This window comes from Hirundo rustica, chromosome 2 (genome assembly GCF_015227805.2).
Source record: "Hirundo rustica isolate bHirRus1 chromosome 2, bHirRus1.pri.v3, whole genome shotgun sequence".
Classification (NCBI taxonomy): Eukaryota; Metazoa; Chordata; class Aves; order Passeriformes; family Hirundinidae; genus Hirundo; species Hirundo rustica.
The window spans coordinates 54550426-54570501 of record NC_053451.1 but is presented as its reverse complement, the minus strand read 5'-3'; the positions used below and the strand labels follow the sequence as shown (position 1 = coordinate 54570501).

General features: G+C 40.6%; 1 protein-coding gene across 4 annotated transcripts in view; it reads right to left on the bottom strand.

The window, feature by feature from the left end:
- The window catches only part of CAB39L (calcium binding protein 39 like), a 60251-nt gene that overhangs the window by 19074 nt on the left and 21101 nt on the right, over positions 1-20076 (bottom strand). For 3 of the 4 annotated variants that reach the window (XM_040055434.2, XM_058419352.1, XM_040055436.2), the window contains 3 exons: positions 15222-15370; positions 4838-5002; positions 522-640 (listed from right to left, as the gene is read on the bottom strand). In XM_040055434.2, the coding sequence (XP_039911368.1) occupies positions 522-640; positions 4838-5002; positions 15222-15323 (386 nt within the window). In that variant the 5' untranslated portion in view covers positions 15324-15370. Of the gene's footprint in view, positions 1-521; positions 641-4837; positions 5003-15214; positions 15371-20076 lie in introns of those variants that run through there. The other variant, XM_040055437.2, reaches the window with a different exon arrangement.

The window sequence follows — 20076 nt, the reverse complement described above, 5'->3', positions numbered from 1 at the left end:
GTTCACTTGTGGCCACAAGCATTGATGAAGTGTGTCCCACAGGCACAGCTACTCTTTTAATACACTTTTCCTCCCCTCTGTTCTACCACACAATGCTCCAGTCTGACTCCAGTTATTTACAGACACCACTGTTGGTCACTCCTGCCATGCAAAAAGGTCTAAATGAACCTGAGCAGTCACCAACAATGTTACACAAGAGCTTACGGTGAGAAATGAAGTACGCATCACATGGGGTGCAGTCAAAAACAACCAGCACATAATTATTTCAACATGAAGTTTGGTGAAGAAACAACAGCCAAATGAAATAATCATTTAAAAGTATAGAGTTCCATAGAAAGAGAGTCAATATGAAAAAAATAAAGTAAGAAATCTGGAACAAAATCTGAAAACCTTTTTTCTTTTTTTTTTCTTCTTTTTTTTTTTCTTTTTTTTTTTTAACTAAAAGTGAGAAAGTAGATCGACTGCAATGCCAGCATGTTCCAGGCAGTGCTCTTTAATGAAACTCAAATTAAAGCACCTACCCTTTTAGAAGCATGAATAGGATATGTGGATGGGCACTAATGTATTCCACAGTAGGGCTGCGTGTGCCAATTTGTCTTCTCAAGATGTTGTTGAATATCTGGGAAACATCCTTTTTGCCCTGTTAAGGAAGCGAAATATATCTTTGCTTAGAAAAACATGAGCAAACAGCCATTTACTGTAACATCGATTTCAAGCACAAATGAAACAAAACAGAACATGTCGGTCTTTTATTTCTTCTCCACAGTCTCTCTGCCTCATATTTGCTGTTTCCACAAGAAGGCTTCCTCCTCTGGGTGGCTCTGAAGGCTCCTGACTTCCCCCCTCCCATTTTCACCTTTTTTTTCTAAATGAAGATGCTCATTCCTCTTCCACTGTCAACCAAGTCCCTGGCTATTTCACACAGCAACACTAAAGCACCACAAAGGCAAGCCACTACCCCGAGCCAAGTGTGCTGTTGCTGTGCGCGCTGTTACTCCCATGGCCTCCAAATGTGAGTAATCGAGCTGGTACCAAACCTCTGCCACACTGCCTACACTTTAAAAGCTAAAGCTTTTCATTAGTCAAATGCAAACAACTCCAAGTGTGATTACATTTTTGAAAATCAGGGCTACATTTAAACTGTGCCCATTATTTACCATGAAAAATGAAATACCTACTACCAATAAAATGGCTGCTTCACGTACGTGCCTCTGTTTTAATCAAAATTAAAGCCCTTCTCTTTTTCCTAAAGTTGTGCTGTGTGCACCTATCTACACATTTTGTCTTTGAGTGCTTCCCTGTGCAAACAGCTTTTCAAGAAGGTCTTTCCAAATCATATTCTGTTCAGCCACAGGGTTCACCAATACATCTTGCATTAGAAATCCTTCTCCTCCCCTGCTGCCTTCTCCCCTGGCCCAGCAGACAAATTGATGTGTGAAGTTAAGGGGGGTGGGAGATAGCTGCACTAAGGAACAGTCACCAAGGCACTGAGTCAACAGCAGGTCACTATGCACAGGGCAAGCTAAAGCAAAAGGTCACTTATAATCTGTACATGCTCATTGATCTGTCTTGGGAGGACAAACATTCCTTGGCAGAGAAGTTATTGAATGTTTGAAGCCAAGGAGCAGATAGTTTCACACGGAGGAAAATTCCCTGGTTTCACCTCTACAAATAAATCAGTGCTGAGGAACACAAAATATTCTGCTTTCCTACTTGTTCCAGCCCAGCTGGCTTGGAGACTTGGAGACTCTGGGAATTAAACAGGAGAATCAAATGAGAGCAGGCCAGTCCATCTGCCTTTGTCTGCAATACTTTTTTTGACCCTTGGACATAATTTCAAATAGGCTAATTCTGTATAAAGTCATCCCATTCTCCCCTATCTTTACAACACCCATATCATATGCCTGGAATCCTGTGATCCCCATGGGCTTCAGCAGTTACTCCAAGATGAAAACGATTCAGACAGAGAAGAGCTGTTAAAAGGGTGAGGTAAAGAACAGAATTTAAGTGATCCTCTCTGCTATGCCAAATTTTATGTTAGTTACTTAATACTGTGTGCATTGCAGCATGATATCCACAGAGAGGAGATAGATATAGATCTATAGATATATGTATCCAATTACAGCTAATTTTCCAGAGATCAGGGATAGTGAAAGCCAGAGTTGATCTCCATGGGTTCTTCAGGAGGGAATGGAGGCAGATAGGAGGGATACATTAAAATTGTAGGAGTACTTTAGGAACACTCCTTACTTGGATCTGCAATTGAATTTTGCCTTATAATGAAATACATAGGCCACTGAAGCACAAGATAAGCCAGCATGAAGAGAAAGTGGCTAGACAAGAACAAAAAAAGGATGCGTTATATAAATGAAGAATTGTATAATACTTATACCATAATTTAGCCCCTGTTTCAAGGCAAACTAGGGGAAAGATTATAAAATCACCAGTCCTGGGCTTGTAGTTATTTATTGCCTATTTTAGCAGTTTAACAGTTTGTGAACCTCTAGGCTTACACACAGTAACATCTACTTTCTAGTTGACTTCTTCTGTTTGCACATTTGCCTCAGTTCTTCAAAGTTCAAAGATAAATTTCATATTTTAAATTTCTAAAAATCCAGTCTGATCTTGATTCTGGGCTCCTGCCCAAACCTGACTTTGATGCTTCATAACAATGTCATCACTGAAATTATGTCTCACTTGTTGAGTGGCAGAAGCAATAAATCTGTGTTTTCTCTGGATGTGTGATGGATGTGTCCAAGTCTCCCCTGCACAGTCTTTGAAAACACATCTTCAAAAGGAAGTTCAGCTGTGAAAAATTGGGATCAAAGTGGCAGAAGGGTTGATGAGGAGGACACAGGGAGACAGGACGAAGGAAAGTAACATTATTGCCTTCAGAAATCAGATTTTCAGTAGTTTATGATTTACTTTTACCATTAAATACGGATCAAAAAATTAACTTGCCTGATATAGAGTGAGGAAATTTCTTGTTCAACAAAGAAACTTAAGTACCAACTGTGGCCATCAATATAGCCAAATGGAAACAGTAAAGTTGATAAACTCTAAAAATCAGTGGGAAGACATGAAGAAAAAGCAGCACATGCTCTTATTGTCCTCTTGTTCAGTGACATTTGGTTTCTAGCGTTTTGTCCAAAGAACATGCATAACAGCTTGGCTAAATGATTGGAAAGTTTTTGCAATTAATAAAAAATACATTTTGCAACAAGAATTATGAAAATTGTTTGCCATAGCAGCAATTCAACAACAGATTAGGTATCTCATCCAGTGCTTGCTTTTAAAGACTGTATGTTCAATATGTTCATACAGAAATTTTTTTCTGGCAAAAGCAATACAGACTGTCGTGTAGCTAAAAAAATGCAGAAGTGTCTCTTCTGTGCTAGCAGTTATCTTCTTCCCTCTTCTCCACTCTTCTTAAAGGGTTTTTTAAGGGCTTCTTGTTGGGTTTTGAATATTTTTGTAATTAGACATTTAACAGTAACCAGAGGAGACACAGAGAAGACAAAGCATCAAAAAAACCCTCCTGAACTTAAGACCTGAGCAAGAGTGAGAGAATTCCACTAAAAAACATTTTCAAAAATTAATACAAAATAAACTGACAAACCAGTCCTTGATCCTGGATTTACTGGTGGTAGGGGGCAGAGTGGGAAAAATGAAACATAAATCACCCATTTTCCTCCCTTCCATTCATTTACAAAATGGAAAGAAAGTCACTTCTACACATGACTCCCTCAAAATGTGTCTCTGAGAGCATCAGATCTCTTTGAGAGACTGATTTTTCTCTTCAGCAGCTGCCTGTACATTGGGGACTCCTCCTGTTCCAGACTTCAGCGGTGCAAGTTTGGCTCCTGGGCGCTGGGGACTTGCCGCTGATGGTCGGACACTTGTGAGGAAGCACCAGCCCCCCAGAGCCACAGAAATCATGGAACTCATAACAGCAGCCCCTGGGGGCCACTATCCCAGCTGACTGCAAACCACAAGAATGACAATGACCTGACAGTGACAGAGTTTATTCCCATCCCTACCAGTCAACAGTAAATTAACAGAGTTGATATTTATCCTGAATTACTGCAATATTTGCTACTATAACTCTTCTTCTCCTTACTTCTAAGCAAGTTTAGTTGTCATAGCAGTTGTTTACTAGGTTTTTGGCTTTAACAATAAAGCTGGCAAGAAGTTCCACAGTATATATAATGTAATATATAAATACATAAAATTAAATAATATATATACATATACATTCATATTCATCTTTCTATGGTGAAAAAAAGAAGTTACATTCCTTTCTTCTTTTAATCCAGAACAATTAAGTGGGGGACACACAAATTACCTTGTGGCCTGCTGTCTGTTTTTGCCATGCTTTTCAATTCCTTTCCTCTCAACTAAACAATTTTCATTCTTTCAGTCTTTGTCACATGAAATTCTCCATGCTTCCAATTATTTTTATTCCATGTCCCTGCACCCACTCTAAATTGAACACTCTTCAGAAACAGTAGGTAGCTGTAGTTGCACTATCCCAAAGATCATCCCTGCAGTTCACAAGGATGGTCCTAGACAGTATTCCCAGCACCATGTCCTATCTTGTTTGGATACACAGTACACTATTTCTTTATTGTTTTTATTTTAACTTTTCTTTAAAAATCAGGTTTACTGCTGGTGTACCAACATGTCTTTCAGGACACCAACCAGTCTAGAGCAGCAACTTTCTTCAGCCTGTGGAAAACAGTTTTGAATGCAATGAAATTATTTAAACTTCAGAAAGATATGGCTCTAGTCACTGACAACACCAAGACCAAGGAGATGAAAAAAAATGCTGACCTACCTCAAAATCTATCAGCTGCAGGTTGGCAATAAGTGTCACTAGAAGGCCACTGTTGTAGAGCTCTTGTGCCAGCTGGGCCACAATTTCTGTGGGTGGCTCTTTGTCTGTGGTCCCACACAGAATTTCCTTCATTGCTTGCAGAGATTTTGATACTTCCTCCGATGCCTTCTCGCCAGCAGATAATGGGGTTTGTTTTTAAGAAATGAAACAGGAAAAAAAGGGGTGTTCTTTTAAAAGACATGCATTTCAAACCAAATGTTTCTAAATGTACTTACAATGATCATTATCTAATGCAAAATTATGTCATAATTTTATGTAATTGTGGAGGCTGGAGCACCCATACTGTACCCTGCAGGCCTCACACGAGGTAAATTCAATTTAAACATGACATACCCTCACTTACAGACCATGGGCATAAAATAGGGCTAAGAGAGCAGTTACCAACCAGTGCCAGCAAGAACCCTTTAACAGGTTTGGAGGCAGGCACAGCCCTGCAGAGGCAGCAGCAATTTCACTGTTGCCGCCCCTGTCCTCCCCAGTGTGTTCCGTGGTACACGTGGGGTAAGAGGTGCCAGATGAAGGTACCAAACCAGGTGGTGGCTGCTGGGCTGCCTCCCATCCCCTGCTTCCTGATGGGCTGTCCCAGCTCCTCTGCTGGGAATCCAAATAAATGTTCCCAGCCCTGTGGCACTGCTTAACCCAGCAGGCAGCTGAACACCACACAGCCACTTGCTCACTCCTCCTCAGTAGGATGGGAGAAGGAACTGGGGGGAGGAAGTAAATTTTTAGGTAGAGATAAAGATAGCTTAATAGGATAGAAAAGGAAGGAAAAAACCAGTAGCAATAACAACAGCAATAACAATAATAAACAAGTGATGCACAATGCAGTTGCTCACCGCCCAATGTCGGGCCAGCTCCTGAGCAGCAGCCCTGGGCCAGCTTTCCCTGCAGCACCATGTACTGAGCATAATGCCACCTGATATGGAATATCCCTTTGGCCTGCTGGGGCCAGCTGTCCCAGCTGTGTCTGCTCCCAGCTTCTCATGCCCCCTGCCCACTCTCTGGTGGGGTGGGATGAAGAGCAGAAAAGGCCTTGACTTAGTGCAAGCACTCCCCAGCAACAACTAAAACATCAGAGGGTTACCAACTTTAATATTATCCTAAATTCCAAACACAGCACTTTACCAGCTACTAGGAAAAAAAATAACTTTATTCCAGCCAAAGCTAGACAGCTTCACATTGACACCACCTATTTCCCCTCATCAGGCGTGGTTTACCCAGCATCTTCCACAAGGGATTTGCTCACTGAGTGCACAGGCACTCCAGTCTCAGGTTGAGAAATTTAAATTAAACAATTTGCTTTAGTAAAGCTCCACAGCTGCCACCAAGTGAAGTAAAATAGATCTTTCACATCTTTTGCTCCCACCTAGAGTATACTAATCCTGTGCAATGTTTCAGGTACCTAAAGAATTATCTTACAAAGTATCTTGACCAGTGGATTACAACAGGGAAAGGAAAGAGACAAGCCTGTAAACAGGTAACAGCTTAGCATTCATGTAGCCAGAAGGTTTAAATCAGACGGGAATGATAAAACCCCACTTCCCAAGGAAAATGACCACTGGCTGCAGCATGGCAGCTCTGGCTCATGCTCTCCTCACAGCTTTGCTCCACTTTGAACAAATGAAGACTGTGTGGAGGAAAGAGGTAATTTTTTCATGTGTGTGTGTATGTGTGTGTGTGTGTGTGCTGTAAATCCCACCTGCTCCAGCCATGGGGCTACAGAGACAATGACTCCCTCTGGATCAGGTTATATGCAATACACACATGACCTGCAGCGAGGTCAATTGCGTTCTTTGGCAGGGAGTGGGAAGGAAGTAAGGAACAGGTTTGAAAGCAAAGCTGAGAATGACAGCAAAGTGCTAGGCAGGAAAGCATTTCACATCTTTGAAAAACCTTAACTTGGAGTTAGCTTTTTGTTAGCATAGCAGATGGGAAAAAAAAAAAAAAAAATCAAGACAAACACAGAGAACCCAAGAGTGATTTGTAAAAGCTAACTGGAAATTAATGGATGTTCAAAGCCAGATCAATAATTTCTATATATCTCTCACAAATATTGAAATGAAAAACATCATGCTTTCAAGTGCCACCCCATCAATCTGCATAACATAACCCACAGCACTCTGAAGAGGCATCTCTCACCTGCTGCTGATCTCCCAACATTTTCAATCACAGATTTTATTCACATTAAAGAATAAAAGTTATAGAATAAACTAGAAGTCCTAAAAAAACCCAAACCAAAACCAACCACAGTAAAAAGACGCTTTTACATTGCTGCTAACTGGAACATTTAAGCATTGATTTTGCACAGCATAAAGAACAGCTCTCCTCCAGTCTTTCTGTACCTACTCACAGTTTTCTGCTGGTTGAGATAGGTCAGCATGAGCAGCATGTAAATGAGCATGACTATGTGACAGCTTCTAACAGCAGAAGTCTTGATGTTCCTTACCATCACTCAGCAAAAGAGCCTATTTTTACCTCAAATGTTAGTGGTGTGTCACTTGAGATATCCCACAGAGCACAGATGGGATTAACAACAGGAGCTCTATCTTAGAAACTAAAGCTCTAGATCTTTATAAGAGCTAGGGAAATATTTTCATTTCAAAGGAAAAGCCCATACATTTTTGACTTTCCACCCTTTCTGCTGGGCTGGGCGTAAATATCTCTGGCATTCTGTAGTTAAAAAAAAAAACATTAATAACTTTGCTTTCAAGTACAAGTAGTCCTCTTTGATATGTAGAAAAAAAGGTCTGCAGGACTCAGCTTTAGGTTTAGTTCTGAAAAAAGAGGCCAAAAAATGTTGTGTGAGAAAATGTGGCCACCACAGCTGTGTATCTCCACTCGCCATCCCATCCGCTCATCTCCTCAGCTTTTCCACGTGCAATTTACATTTCATGTGTCACTTCCTCCCCCTTCATAACATCTCCAAGGTCTGTGTTTTGATGTGCAACTTGCCACCAAAAGTTATTCACGGGTAAATCTAAGGACTGCTCCTCAGTGGATATCCCTCACAATATATCTGGAGGAAAAACACAATCCCAAACACAGATTCTTAAATTAACAGCCTCCATTTTGACACTTCCACTTAATCTCACAGCAATTTTAGAATAATACCTAAAGTACATAAGCACAATCTCTGGGATGGAAACTTTCTTAAGACTCAGAGAAAAAAGATATTCCAATATCCAAAGACCCAGCATCTGTCCAAAACAAAAAAACAAAGCACATTTAATCACTCAAATACATGGAAAACACAAGATGACAGAAGCATATGCGCATAAGAAGTTAGACTGGTCCTGACCCTCTCTAGGAAAAATTGCAAAAACCAACAAGCAAGACAACCTCCCCTCAACCATGTCACAAACAGAATTTCAGTGACAAAAAAAATTAAAAAGGATTTGCTAGAAACCCCTAAGTCTATTATGACTTCCATGCCACTTTTTATTTTCCATCAGTGGCAAGAGCAACAACAGCAAAGTACTGCAACCATCACTCCATCAGAAGTTACAATGAAAAAGAAACAGTTTTATGAAATATCAAAGCACTTCAGCCATTTGCCTCCTTCTTGTAATTAGGCACAACCTTATTTCCAGCAGATTTTTCTTTTATCTTCTAGGTACAAGTCCTTTCTATCATGACTGAATTTATGTCATTATATTTAGAGAGGCTGTTGTGAATAGAGGGGGAAAAAAGGAGGAAAGGAGAAAACTAAACACATAATCCTAAACAGAACAGCCTGTACATATACATGCTAAGGTCAAAAGTGGGATATGCTGAACTTTGGACGGTCAGAAATTGCAGGTAGGGACAAAAAAACAAGGATGAAATGCAAGCTGATTCCCAGCACACACACGAATTTAGCGTTTGCACTGCTGTCCCTGCACAGATGTCAGGATCTCAACCTCCTAAGCCAAGTTTCTGGTCTTTCCAACAAGACTCTTTCCAACAAGAACTGACTGCATCCACAGAGTATAATTTATAATGACCATCAACCCACGAGAGGTTTTTGGGTCCATTTTGAAAGACAGGATTTTGTGTAACTGTTGAAATCTAACAATCCTTGGATTACTCAGCCAACCCTACTGGACTAGATGATCTACAACAGCCTTGGAGATGGAAAATAGACAGTATAGATAAGCCTGCATAACTTCTCTATGTTAAATTATAAACATGCTCAACATCCACTCCTCATAAAGCTGATTTTTGTCAGCATTTATGTGTCTTTCTAAACCCACCAACAGCTTCTACCAGAGCTGGAAATTTTATAAGTTTCAGATTGCTGTCTCAATTTATTTTCCACGCAGATCAAAGTTTTGTCACTGTTGACTTAACAGGAGCATAACACAAAGAAAGGAGCTTACAGAGAAATGATTCCCTGAAATTCTATATGAAAAAAATTTTCCCTGAAAGACTGATTGATCTTCACTTGTGGGATAGGCTGTGGAGGGGAGAGCCATAAGAATATGGCAAACAGGAGCATGCAGCTTCTGTTTGTGTACCTAGCACATTTCCAGGTCAAAAATCTCTCTATAAACTGTTTCTCTCTTGCACAGCAGCAGGCAGTAACACACAGAGATGCCTGCCAGTGCGACATTAAATACTCCAACGTGTGATTCAGCGATCTGCCAGTACTCCATGCTATATACTGCAACTAAAAGCATAAAGCTCCTGAATTCAGTCTTATCTGGTTTAAAAATATTCTCACTGTGTGATTCAAACCAATTCTTCTCCTACAAACCAGTGCCAATGCAGCTCTCTCTACATGCAACTGTAAGGATTCCCAAGAAAAGCCATTAGCAGAATCTGAATCCAACAACCACATAACTTCAGGATCACCCCAACTGACTTATTCTTGATGCAATTTCATCCTAAATGGATCTACAGGTCCAAATTGTGGATATTTTGGATCAGGAGGCCGGACGTCTGTCATTTAGCGAAATATTATGGACTAGTACTCAAGGAAGCTGGCAAAGACAATTTGGCCAAGCAAGCACAACAGGGAAACGTCTTTTAAAAGGATGTATGATCAAATGCAGAGGACAGGCTTGCCCCACCTGGACATAAATTCCTTTCCTACTGTTAATCATGCACTCAAGACAGAGCTAAAGGTTCTGATGGTCCTTAAAACATAAAAGCAACCACAAGAGACAGGTTTAAGCTCTTGGCACCAGAACCTGATAGTATCTGGAGTTTCTCTCAACTCTAGAGCAATAACAGGCCTTAGCAGAACAGGGAAGCTGAAACATGAAACGCTCCACAAAACCTCAGGACACACAGAGCTAGGGCAAAAGGGGTGCCAAACCTTTCTTATCTCATTCCCTCGGTTTCAGTGTGCAGCAATGAAATGGAAAGCAATTTTGCAACTGGCTCTGGCAGCTGCAGAATCGCATCCATGGGTATTCACGTTCCCGGCAGTCACGCAACTGTTCTTCCATGCAAATGCACACAGAAGCCTCTGCAGGCACCTCGTCTCACACACCAGTCCCCAGAGCTCTACCAACACAGCAGCCAGCAAGGTGAACAGCAGCCAGGACTGGCTTCCTTGTTGCTATGTAAAAAAGCAGGATTTATTGATAGAAGTATTTGTTCCAGATATCTTGAAGTCTTTTAATTGTAGCCTTAAGAAAATGCTGCTCTCCTGACCCTTCTGAACAGCACCAAATGTGTTACAGCACATGGAGATGAAAGAGAGGACAGATTACAGTGACCTACCTGAAGGAGCAGTCTTGTTAGAGAGATTTAAGTGGAAGGGGCAGAAACATGACACTTCAGGTAATTTTACATCTCGCTTCACTTCTGCTTCTGAACACTGACTAAAGGCACTGCAGCCTGTAGTTCTACCTGACAGGAGAGCACTCAGCACGGTGCTCTGAACCTGCTCTAATGCATTTGTGCTCATTTCCCACAATAAAACCTTGTCTTGGATCAGCTATGCCAGAAACTTCAAATCTTTCAGCCCATCTAGACCACATGCAAAGATTAGACTAAATTTCAACCAACCTCAGATCCGTTTGCTGCACTGAATTAAAAGCCTGTAACACTTGGAAGGCTTTTGCTGCAGGGCAGGTTCAGAAAATGTTACCAAACCTGTAGGCACCACAAATGGCACTGAGTCAGGCTGCCGCACCCGAAGGTGTTTGGTTAGCAGTGAGAGGGTGATGTGTTCAAGGACGTCCTTCGGTGACAAAGTGGATGCCACCCGCACTGCTTTGTGCTGACTGGGCTCAGCAGCTGAACACAAGGCTTTGAGAAGTCAGGATGTCATGCCCCTTTAGTTGTGAGGTTGGTCAAGCACCCTTTCTATCAATGTTCCTTTACAATATCCACCAACAAAAGACACAGCCACGCATCAGTAATAAATGAAGCAGTGTGACCAGAGTGTCACATGCTGTCCATTCTTCCTCAGGTGCAACAGATATCCTCTTGGTATCATGGCTTCTCTTCATTCCTATTTACATGCATCCTCCAAGTACTATAGGATTTTGTGCCAGAAAGAAAGAAGAGAGTCTAAGCTCTGAAGGCTTCCTTTCCTGTGTTTTTAAAATATTTCCCTGCTTTTCTAGGTAGTTCCAGAGTGGGCATTTCTCATTAAATTCAAGGACTGTTTGGTTGTACGTGACTGAGATTAAATTGTAATGACATCTATACAATACTGTAATAAACTTAATTAATTGTTCTTCATGACATCAAAGCCCAAATAAGATGCCAGCAATTGTATATGCTCCAAGAACACCTTATCTTATTTCAGATGTTGGAATAGAGGAGGATTGTTGATAAAGAAGGTTTTAGTCCCCTTTTTCAGCTTTGTCTTATCCTACTTAATCTCCCACTTATTGCATTAAATTTGCCGGTGCTTCAATACCTTCTTTAAAATAGATATTATTTTTAAAAATTTGCAAAAACAAGATATTAGAAAGAGCACTTCAGAGGAAAAGGAGCCAGATGTGCTGGCACTTCTCATCCTGTGGTCTATCAACCATCAAAATGTAGCTGAGAAAATGGCAAGGCTTTAAGCACGCATATATCCATGCAAGCATCAAACAAGAAAACCCACACATAAAAGTAAGAACCAAACATCAAAACTTAACCTGCTTTTCAATTGGGAGTGTTTAAAAAGCATTAAAAAGCAGTATGGCAACACTACTACACAAATTAATAGTTTTAAAAAATTAGACACATGTAGAAAGTGGGTCAGATTCAATCCTTATCCAAGGAGACAGATGCTAGTGCAGTCAATAGAGTTTAGTTAAAGCTTGAATGGATACTAATCCATGAGTAACAAAAAGCATCATGAAGAAAGTCTGCAAACCTCTGTATATTATGTGAGCACATGGAAATGCCTCAGAAAAGATATATAATTTCCTTTACACTTACAACTGGCTTCTCTGCATCCTGTCCATCAAGTTATATCCTCCACCCTCTTCCCATTACCTGAGAAGTCTTAACTGCTCTGCTGCAAAATTCCCTCTACCTGTGTACTACATAGCTTGGCAGGAACGAGCCTTCCTGAATTATTTAAAAACATCCCCTCCAAGACATAGATGGTTCCTGCTGAAAGTTGCACAAAATTAATTTAGAAGCATCAAGCCCCTCTCTGTCTGACCTTGTGCCCCCCTGGCTGCCCATGGCATCTTCACCTCATACTCATGATTTCTCAGCTGGGACAGGAAAGGAGGTTCTCTGCCAGCCCTGCAGTTAATGCAGGCTTTGCCCCACTTCTCTGCCAATTCTGGCTGTATTAGCAGCTTTTAGCTGTCTCAACCCACACACCACATTGGCTCTGTACTACAATAACAGCTTAATTGTCACAGGATAAATCTTCTTGTTTAAGCATCTGAAGCAAGTCCTAGTTGGAAACTACTTTGCACGCAAAATCGAGGGTGCTCTGCGGTTGTACCCTGGAAGTGCTGGGAACCTTGGTTTTATGGTGAGGCATAACAGTACTCTTCTAGTTCTTACAGCAGGCTAGGACCTAGAAATCAGAAAAACTGGACAGCCCTGAGTTGCAAAGTTCTCAGATTACAGGGTCCAAACCCAGCTCTGAGACATCCAGGGTCTCTGGCTCTTGCAGTAGCTAAACCTCTAGACCTTTCCATGAAAGTTTGACAAATTTCTTCTCCCTCCAGAAATTAAATTGGAAGTAAAGTTAAAACCCTTGCTAGGTTTTCAAGAGCACAGAGTGCAGAACTGTGCTTTGTTTCTCTTTGCTTTTGTTTTCAGTTAAATTTCTCTAATCATTCTCATGAAAAGACATTACTCATTACCATTATTGAGTATCTTCTGAAAACCTGTGGGCCACTGAAATTCTGCCCATTGTCTTTTCTTCTCCAATTCAAACTGCAAACAACACTTAGGAATGGCATTACTAAGTTGACAAACCCGAATGGATAGCAGCAGGTCTGACTGGGCTGACTGTTTTTGCAAGAGCTATTTTTCCTGACGGTTTTTAAAGTTTATCATCATCTCCGTAGTGAAGATAGTCCTTACAATTTACTTCCATGAACTCAGGGGAATAAATTTAGATATCTTCTTTAACAGGTATTTATATCAGGACAGCTCCGTGGAACGCTTGTGATGAAAGGCAGAACTACCAAGGAGTCTCAAACATCTCTTTCTGAGAAAAAATTCTTCCTTGACATCACAGCACAAAGCCCTGAGCCACCAGGCCACCTAAGCTTAAACCAATCAAAAAAAAGGCTTTAGTCACCTTCTGCCTCGCTGTTGAAGGGACAGCCTTGTCCCCCTCTCTCCTCTCCCTGATCATCCACATTCACCCCAGGAACAGCCTCTACCCCATAGCGATGAAGCACAAAACCTAAGTGAAAGCCAGCCCCTTCCTGTAAAATAAGCACCATTAAGTTCACAATTTTCCATTCTAATAAGCCAGGGAAATATTCTGTATCTTTCGCTCTGTGAGGAAGACACACACCAGCTGTCCTGACTTCTATGAAAAATTTACACTGAGCAGTCAATTTTCCAAGAAGTCTGAATTTCTCCTTGTCACTGACACCCAAATATACAAACCAGCTCAAAGCCAAAAATCCTCAAAACCACAACCCAGAGGAGTCTCTCTGCAAAGCAAATCAAAAAGAAACCTAAGTTTGGAGCTTCTGCTTTGAATGTCTTCTTTAATCAGACTCCAAAGGATTAATTCAGCAGGGGAGAACAGATTCTGTGGATTTATTTAGTTACTTATTTTATACTTTAGTTCAGAGGCAAATTCTCTCCATTTTCAGGTTACTGAAGGTATTTCAGAATGAAACATCAAATACCAGCCACCTTCCAGAAATCCATGTGACTTACCTTACGTAATTAGCACACTCTGAGCTACTTGCTCTGAACCAAAAGGTTTCAAGAGGATTTCACTAAGGGTGCAAAGGGCTCCATGCCTACGTTTTGGGCTGGGTTTGTTTTCATTCAGCTTCCTGCACAAGGTGGGGGAAGCACAAGCACAAGCATGCAGGCATTCGAACATCAGCTCCATGGAAAATGCATTAGTGTCCCTTATCAGCTATTTCTGCTTCCACTGACAGTCACTTTTAACTTAAAATTAGTCTTTTGTTAACTAAAACCATGTACTTCTACTACAGCGATAGTGTAGAGGGCCAGAGTCTCAGATGCAAAAAATAAAATTTAAAATAAATTAAATTTTATGCAAGCACAGATTTCTAACTTTTTAGCATTTGGGGTGCTGGGGTGTACCTTATCAAGGGTCACTGGAAAAGCAGCAAAAGTAACTCCAGTCTGTGTCATGGAATTAGAAGAGAGCAGTAATATTAGCAAAAGCCTAGCACTATTAATAGAAAATGAGTAGCACAGCTCTTTTAGGAAGCACTGTCACCCAGAACATTAGAAAGGATGGAGTGAGTGAGATCTCTTTTACACACATCTGGACAGATCCAGCTTTCCTGGTTACAGCAAACTTCTGTTCATCAGAAGCAGAGTTTTTGCCTGTGCGTACCTACACATTAATTGGCAACCTCATCTGTTATCTTGCTAAAACCATTAACCATTAACAGTACAATAGTTTTCACACAGCCTTCCAAACTGTTGTGCTAGATTCATTACTGTTTGAAGTAGTGGGAGATCACTCTTGATTTTGGCTGAGGCTCCTGGATCTCAGCATTTTCTGTCTGACCCCCAGATTTTATGCATTATATTTATGCAAAAGCCCCCTGATTTCAGCAGAACTGTTCAAACAAACAGCCACATCCATAGGCAAGCACTCACAGAATCAGGGCAGTGACCAAATACAAAGTTATTCCCCTTATTCTGCTGTTTTCCCAGCATAAAAACATTATTGGTCTTTTACAACATTACCTCATACCTTGTCTGTCTTTTTTTCTTGCTTTTCCAATATGGCCATGTTTTCTTTCAGAACTTTCACAATCTCAGCAGGATTTTTGTGCGATTTACTAAACAAAGGCATGGTCTTCCTTCACCTGAATTTCTTCCTTCAGGATAGAAGAGGACTGCCTTAAATCAAACAACAAGCAAAAACAGCTTTTAGGGTTTATACATAAACGCAATAAAAACACACAAAGACATTATGAACAAGAAAAGGTTGTGCCTCAGGCACTACATTTTGCTTCAGCCACCCAGTGGAGCAGTAAAAGTTCTCATGTGCAGTTCTTGTAAGTTCATTGAGGATTCACAAGCCACCATGGGAACACAAAAAGCAGCTACTCAGCACCTGCACAGGAGCTAGATGCTTCCTGCAGGAAGCTCTGACCTACAGCTCAGCACTCCAGCAAGTCCACGCCCATGTCCAATGTATTTTGGACACTGCACAACTGGCAGGCTCCAGTAGATTTCACACGTGGGTTTCTGTCGGACTTCACCAGCACCACCACAGTGCAGAAAGCCAACAGTAGATGCCAATACACCAAGAGCACCCTTTGTTTAGAGCATTGCAAATTGGAGTCCTAGCTTCTCTGCCGTCTCTCCCTCTTCAGTTGCTTGTCTTTGTCAGCCTGGGGGACCTGGAGAGGAAGCAGTTTAAGGTACCCCCTAAGTCTGACAGACTTCGAGAACCTGTGGGTCAGATCTGCCTTGTGTAGAACATTGCCTGAGTTAAATAAGGAACAAAGGATCAGGCCCAAATATAAACACAAATGTATTCATGACATTTAAATGACAGACTGAGCATTTAAATGAAAATGGATTGTTTGTTTAATTTAAAACATTCTTCTTCTGCATGGTTACAAAGGCAAATACCACATCACTGTATTTATATATGAAAGAAACCAAGTAGCTCCGTTTCTGATCTTATAAAGCCTAAGGCTGTGAATTCTTATGAGTTTTGCTGAGGGTCCAATACAAAGATCTATTGAAGTCAATGACTGACTGCAGATGGGAATATGTTCTGGTTAGAAGCTCAGCACCGTTCTGGACCGCATTCCAGTTTGTACAATAAAACAGAGGTAAAAGAAAAAAGAACAAAAGCAAAAAAAATAATCTCAAACTTTCATCTCCTTCCACAACAACAAAAAAAAATCACAATTCTTCCACACACACATTTGAAAAATTAGTTGTGAAAACATAAATACACACACAAACCACTTCTATCCCATTATTCTCCAACATCCGCAATTTAAAAAAAGCTTTATACAAGAAGTTTCAAATGAGAGAACTAAACAAGCACAATACACACAGCATAAAGAAAACCCAGTGGTCTCAAGGAACCAACTCCTCTCTTGTTTCGTTGTTATTATGGGCACACTACAGAGTCCATCATGAAATACGATCCCATTTGAGCCATACACCCATGTGTTACTAATCCCCAATAAACCTATGGAATTAATACCCAGATTAAGCATACAATCTATTGCAACTATTAATAGTAACCATATAAAACAGCCGAGTACAAAATTCAAACTTTAAAAGCAAAATCTATACAGATTTTGTCTTAATACTTTATTAAAAAAACATTTCAAAACACTTTTGCAGATTATAGTTAAAGGAAGAGTTTCTAGGACAGACAGGAAATATTTTTAAATGTCTTATTTAAACAAAAGTAGAGTGCTAATAGCTTCTCATTTGTATATAGCTTCTCATTTGTTGCTAGGTCAGTTTTACAGGGATATTTTCACATGCAGTGTCTGAAACCCCACCACTTTCAAGCTGCCATTTTCAAGCTCCTCACGGTCCTGTTCAAACTCATCTTTATTTCTCCGGTTTTGGCTACATGACCTTCTCGCCTCAGCTGAGCTCCCAGCTGCAGAGTCCTGCTCCCGTGAGGCTCAGAGGTGCGAGTTTTGGCAGCACCAGTCACCAGAGCAGAGTCCCACCTCAGCCTGAGAAGATGCAAGGTTGAAGCCTGGGCGTACTAACAACTCACCCTTTGGGGCACACTCAGCTACACACAAGCACTGGAAAAGACTGTGATGCCACTATTATACAATAAAGTTGTTTACGTGCTGCCAGCAAGCGCCAAGCACTCTGTAATCCCACAGGTGATGCAAATAGAAGATCAATAATTCACAATACACTTTGAGAAGGACCTGATTCTGCATGTTTTTATTATCCTGAAGGCATGGCATGAGGATGTGATGATGCAAGAAAGAGAGAGTCTGAAATCAGGAGCTTAACAGGCAAGTTGCGTTTCAGAAAAGAACTATTCTCATCCAGGGTGGGGTAGGTATATTCAGATTGCTAAAGTCATCCCTTCCTCTTTTCTTCTCAGAAGTCCTCACACAAAGAAAAGTAAGGGGGGAGATAAATTGATTTTTTAGATGAAGTATACATGAGCTGGAGGTTCTGAGATTTTTTTTTAAATGAAGTTCACGTTTCTTACTGAAATGCTGACAACAAACTCTTATTTCCTCTCAAAAAGTAACTTACATGGCTGTCTAGAGTAGTGTGTCCGTATTTAAAATAATCACTAATTTTGCCACAGAACCAGCACTTTTCCACTGCATAGTTCCAGTACCACCAGCAAGTCACTGCAGCACTGCTCAGTGATAAAATATCTCCTTTTTTCCACTACATACCCTACCAGCATCTTAATCACAACAGCAAAATCACCAATAATAGGGCAGGAAGCGACTCAAGAATCTGCTTAATTTATTGCTCTCTTGAACAGAGCCAAGTCTCCGCATTACTTCATTAGATACAAAGTCTTATACATAAAGCAAGGTCTCTGCCGTATTCAAGTGGAGGGGGACAGAGAGAAAAGGGGGAAGAGCCACTGATGTGCATGAAATGATATTTTTGGACTTATCCCTTCTGAGGATATGGTTTTTAACCTGGCAAAAGATGATCCATCACTTCAGAAAAGACATACTGGCAGCTGCAAAACCTTTTGGCTCCTCATGAAGGAATCTTCTAGGGGGACACGTGCTGTTCATAATTACAGGCAGAAGCACATGGGGGTAAAGTCACTCTGCTGAGGTTTGGGAATTGTATTCCTTAGTCTTATGGCTGGCTATCCCATAAGGCAAGTGGCAAAACAAGGACTGACTCCTCTCCTGCAGATTTGCTCCGCATGACTGGAGTTTCCAGAACCAAAGAAAGCACAAGCTCTTATTAAAGAAGCTTTTATCGCAGCTGGGAATTTCCGTCCTGTCCTCCTCTTTGTATCAGCTCTCTGCTCTCTAAGCTTTTTCTTGGAAGGTCTTCTGTTCTGTAGAGGCACTAATTTGGTTTAGAGGCCCTATTCTTTACAACACTTATTTTCAGCATGCTTTTTGGAACTTGGCTTTTTCCAGGCATCTTATCCTCTGTCAAGGCTGCTTGAAATTTCACAGTGAGTTCAAAAGTTACCATGAGAAGGAATTAGGATGAGAAATGGACAGTGTGACCACATAAGCTTCATTTTCTCAAGAAACCAGTCAAAAAATTACTCAAAAACAAAGATTAATGTCAATTGAAAAGAATGCAACACAGGCTCACCAAAGGTAGCTCATACTAAAAATCCCTTATATTTTAAACAGAGAAAACACAGCAGAATCCATGTATCTAACATGGAAATGCACTGATGTAAATATAGTACTAAAAAAATATTTGAAGAAGAAAATTATCATATCATCTGACTGAAAAGGGAAGAGCAGTCTGTGGATGGGATCATATTTAGAGAGGCATAGGAATTAAGAGCCTATCCAAAAATTGTGGTGACTGAAAATAGAAAGATATTATCAGCACATAACAGGAGTTGAATATCACTACCTGGGAAACTGGATGGAGTCAAGAACCAAGGTAGCAAAAATGGGATGTAACTTAAGAGTAGAAAGTATTGGATAATGCTGAATGGTAGAAGAGACACAGTTTGTAGATGCTCCAAATCCACAGAAACTTTCAAGATCAGATTGGACAGGACTCTGAGCAACCTGATCTAGTGAAGACATCCATGATAGGGGGAATTGGACTAGACGATCTTTAAAGGTTCTTTCAAACCATCCTATGAATATCTGCTTCAAGCTGAGGACTTATCGTGAGAAATGATGAAAACAACAGCTGGTGACATACACAAACACACAAGTATTTTACAGATGTGAGAAAGATGCAAATCTGTGATGAATCACAAAAATAAAGGTCAGGAGAAATCCAAAGGTATTTATGCCTTTGTACAGTGTTGATAGAACTTCATACAGAACACTGTACACAGCCCTGAACACCCAGAGTCAAGTAAAATCAACAGAGGTTTGAGTGGGTGGAGAGAAGCACATTGGATGGCCAGAAAAATGGGAAGACCAGCATTTCCTGGAGGCTAAAAGTGCCCACCTTCATAAGCTTAGAATAAAAATAGAAGAAAGCTGAAAACGTTATTTCAGCTTAAATAACAATTACACTTTATTTATGCAGAAGCAAATGGCTATAAACTGCTGATGAATAAACTTCAGCTGGAAATGTAAAGGTTTCCACCCATTGGAGCTTTGAGGTTTTGAAATTACCTACTCTACCAGGCACACTACAGAGCATGTTCATAAATTTTTGACACTGCTGTCTGGCAGCAAGGGACAGGACTGAATGAACCCCTTTCTTTCCCTCTTTCTAGGAAAACTTTTTTCCACCTAATGGTTATTCAACATATATTTTCATAACGTCAAAAATGGATTGTGGACACTCCTGAATTCATAATGGAGAACCAGCCAACTTGTGAAACATTTAGTTTCGATTATGTTATTTCACTGGTGCTCTTCAGAGGAGGTTATGAGTCCAAGGAAAGAAACAGCTGTATCTTA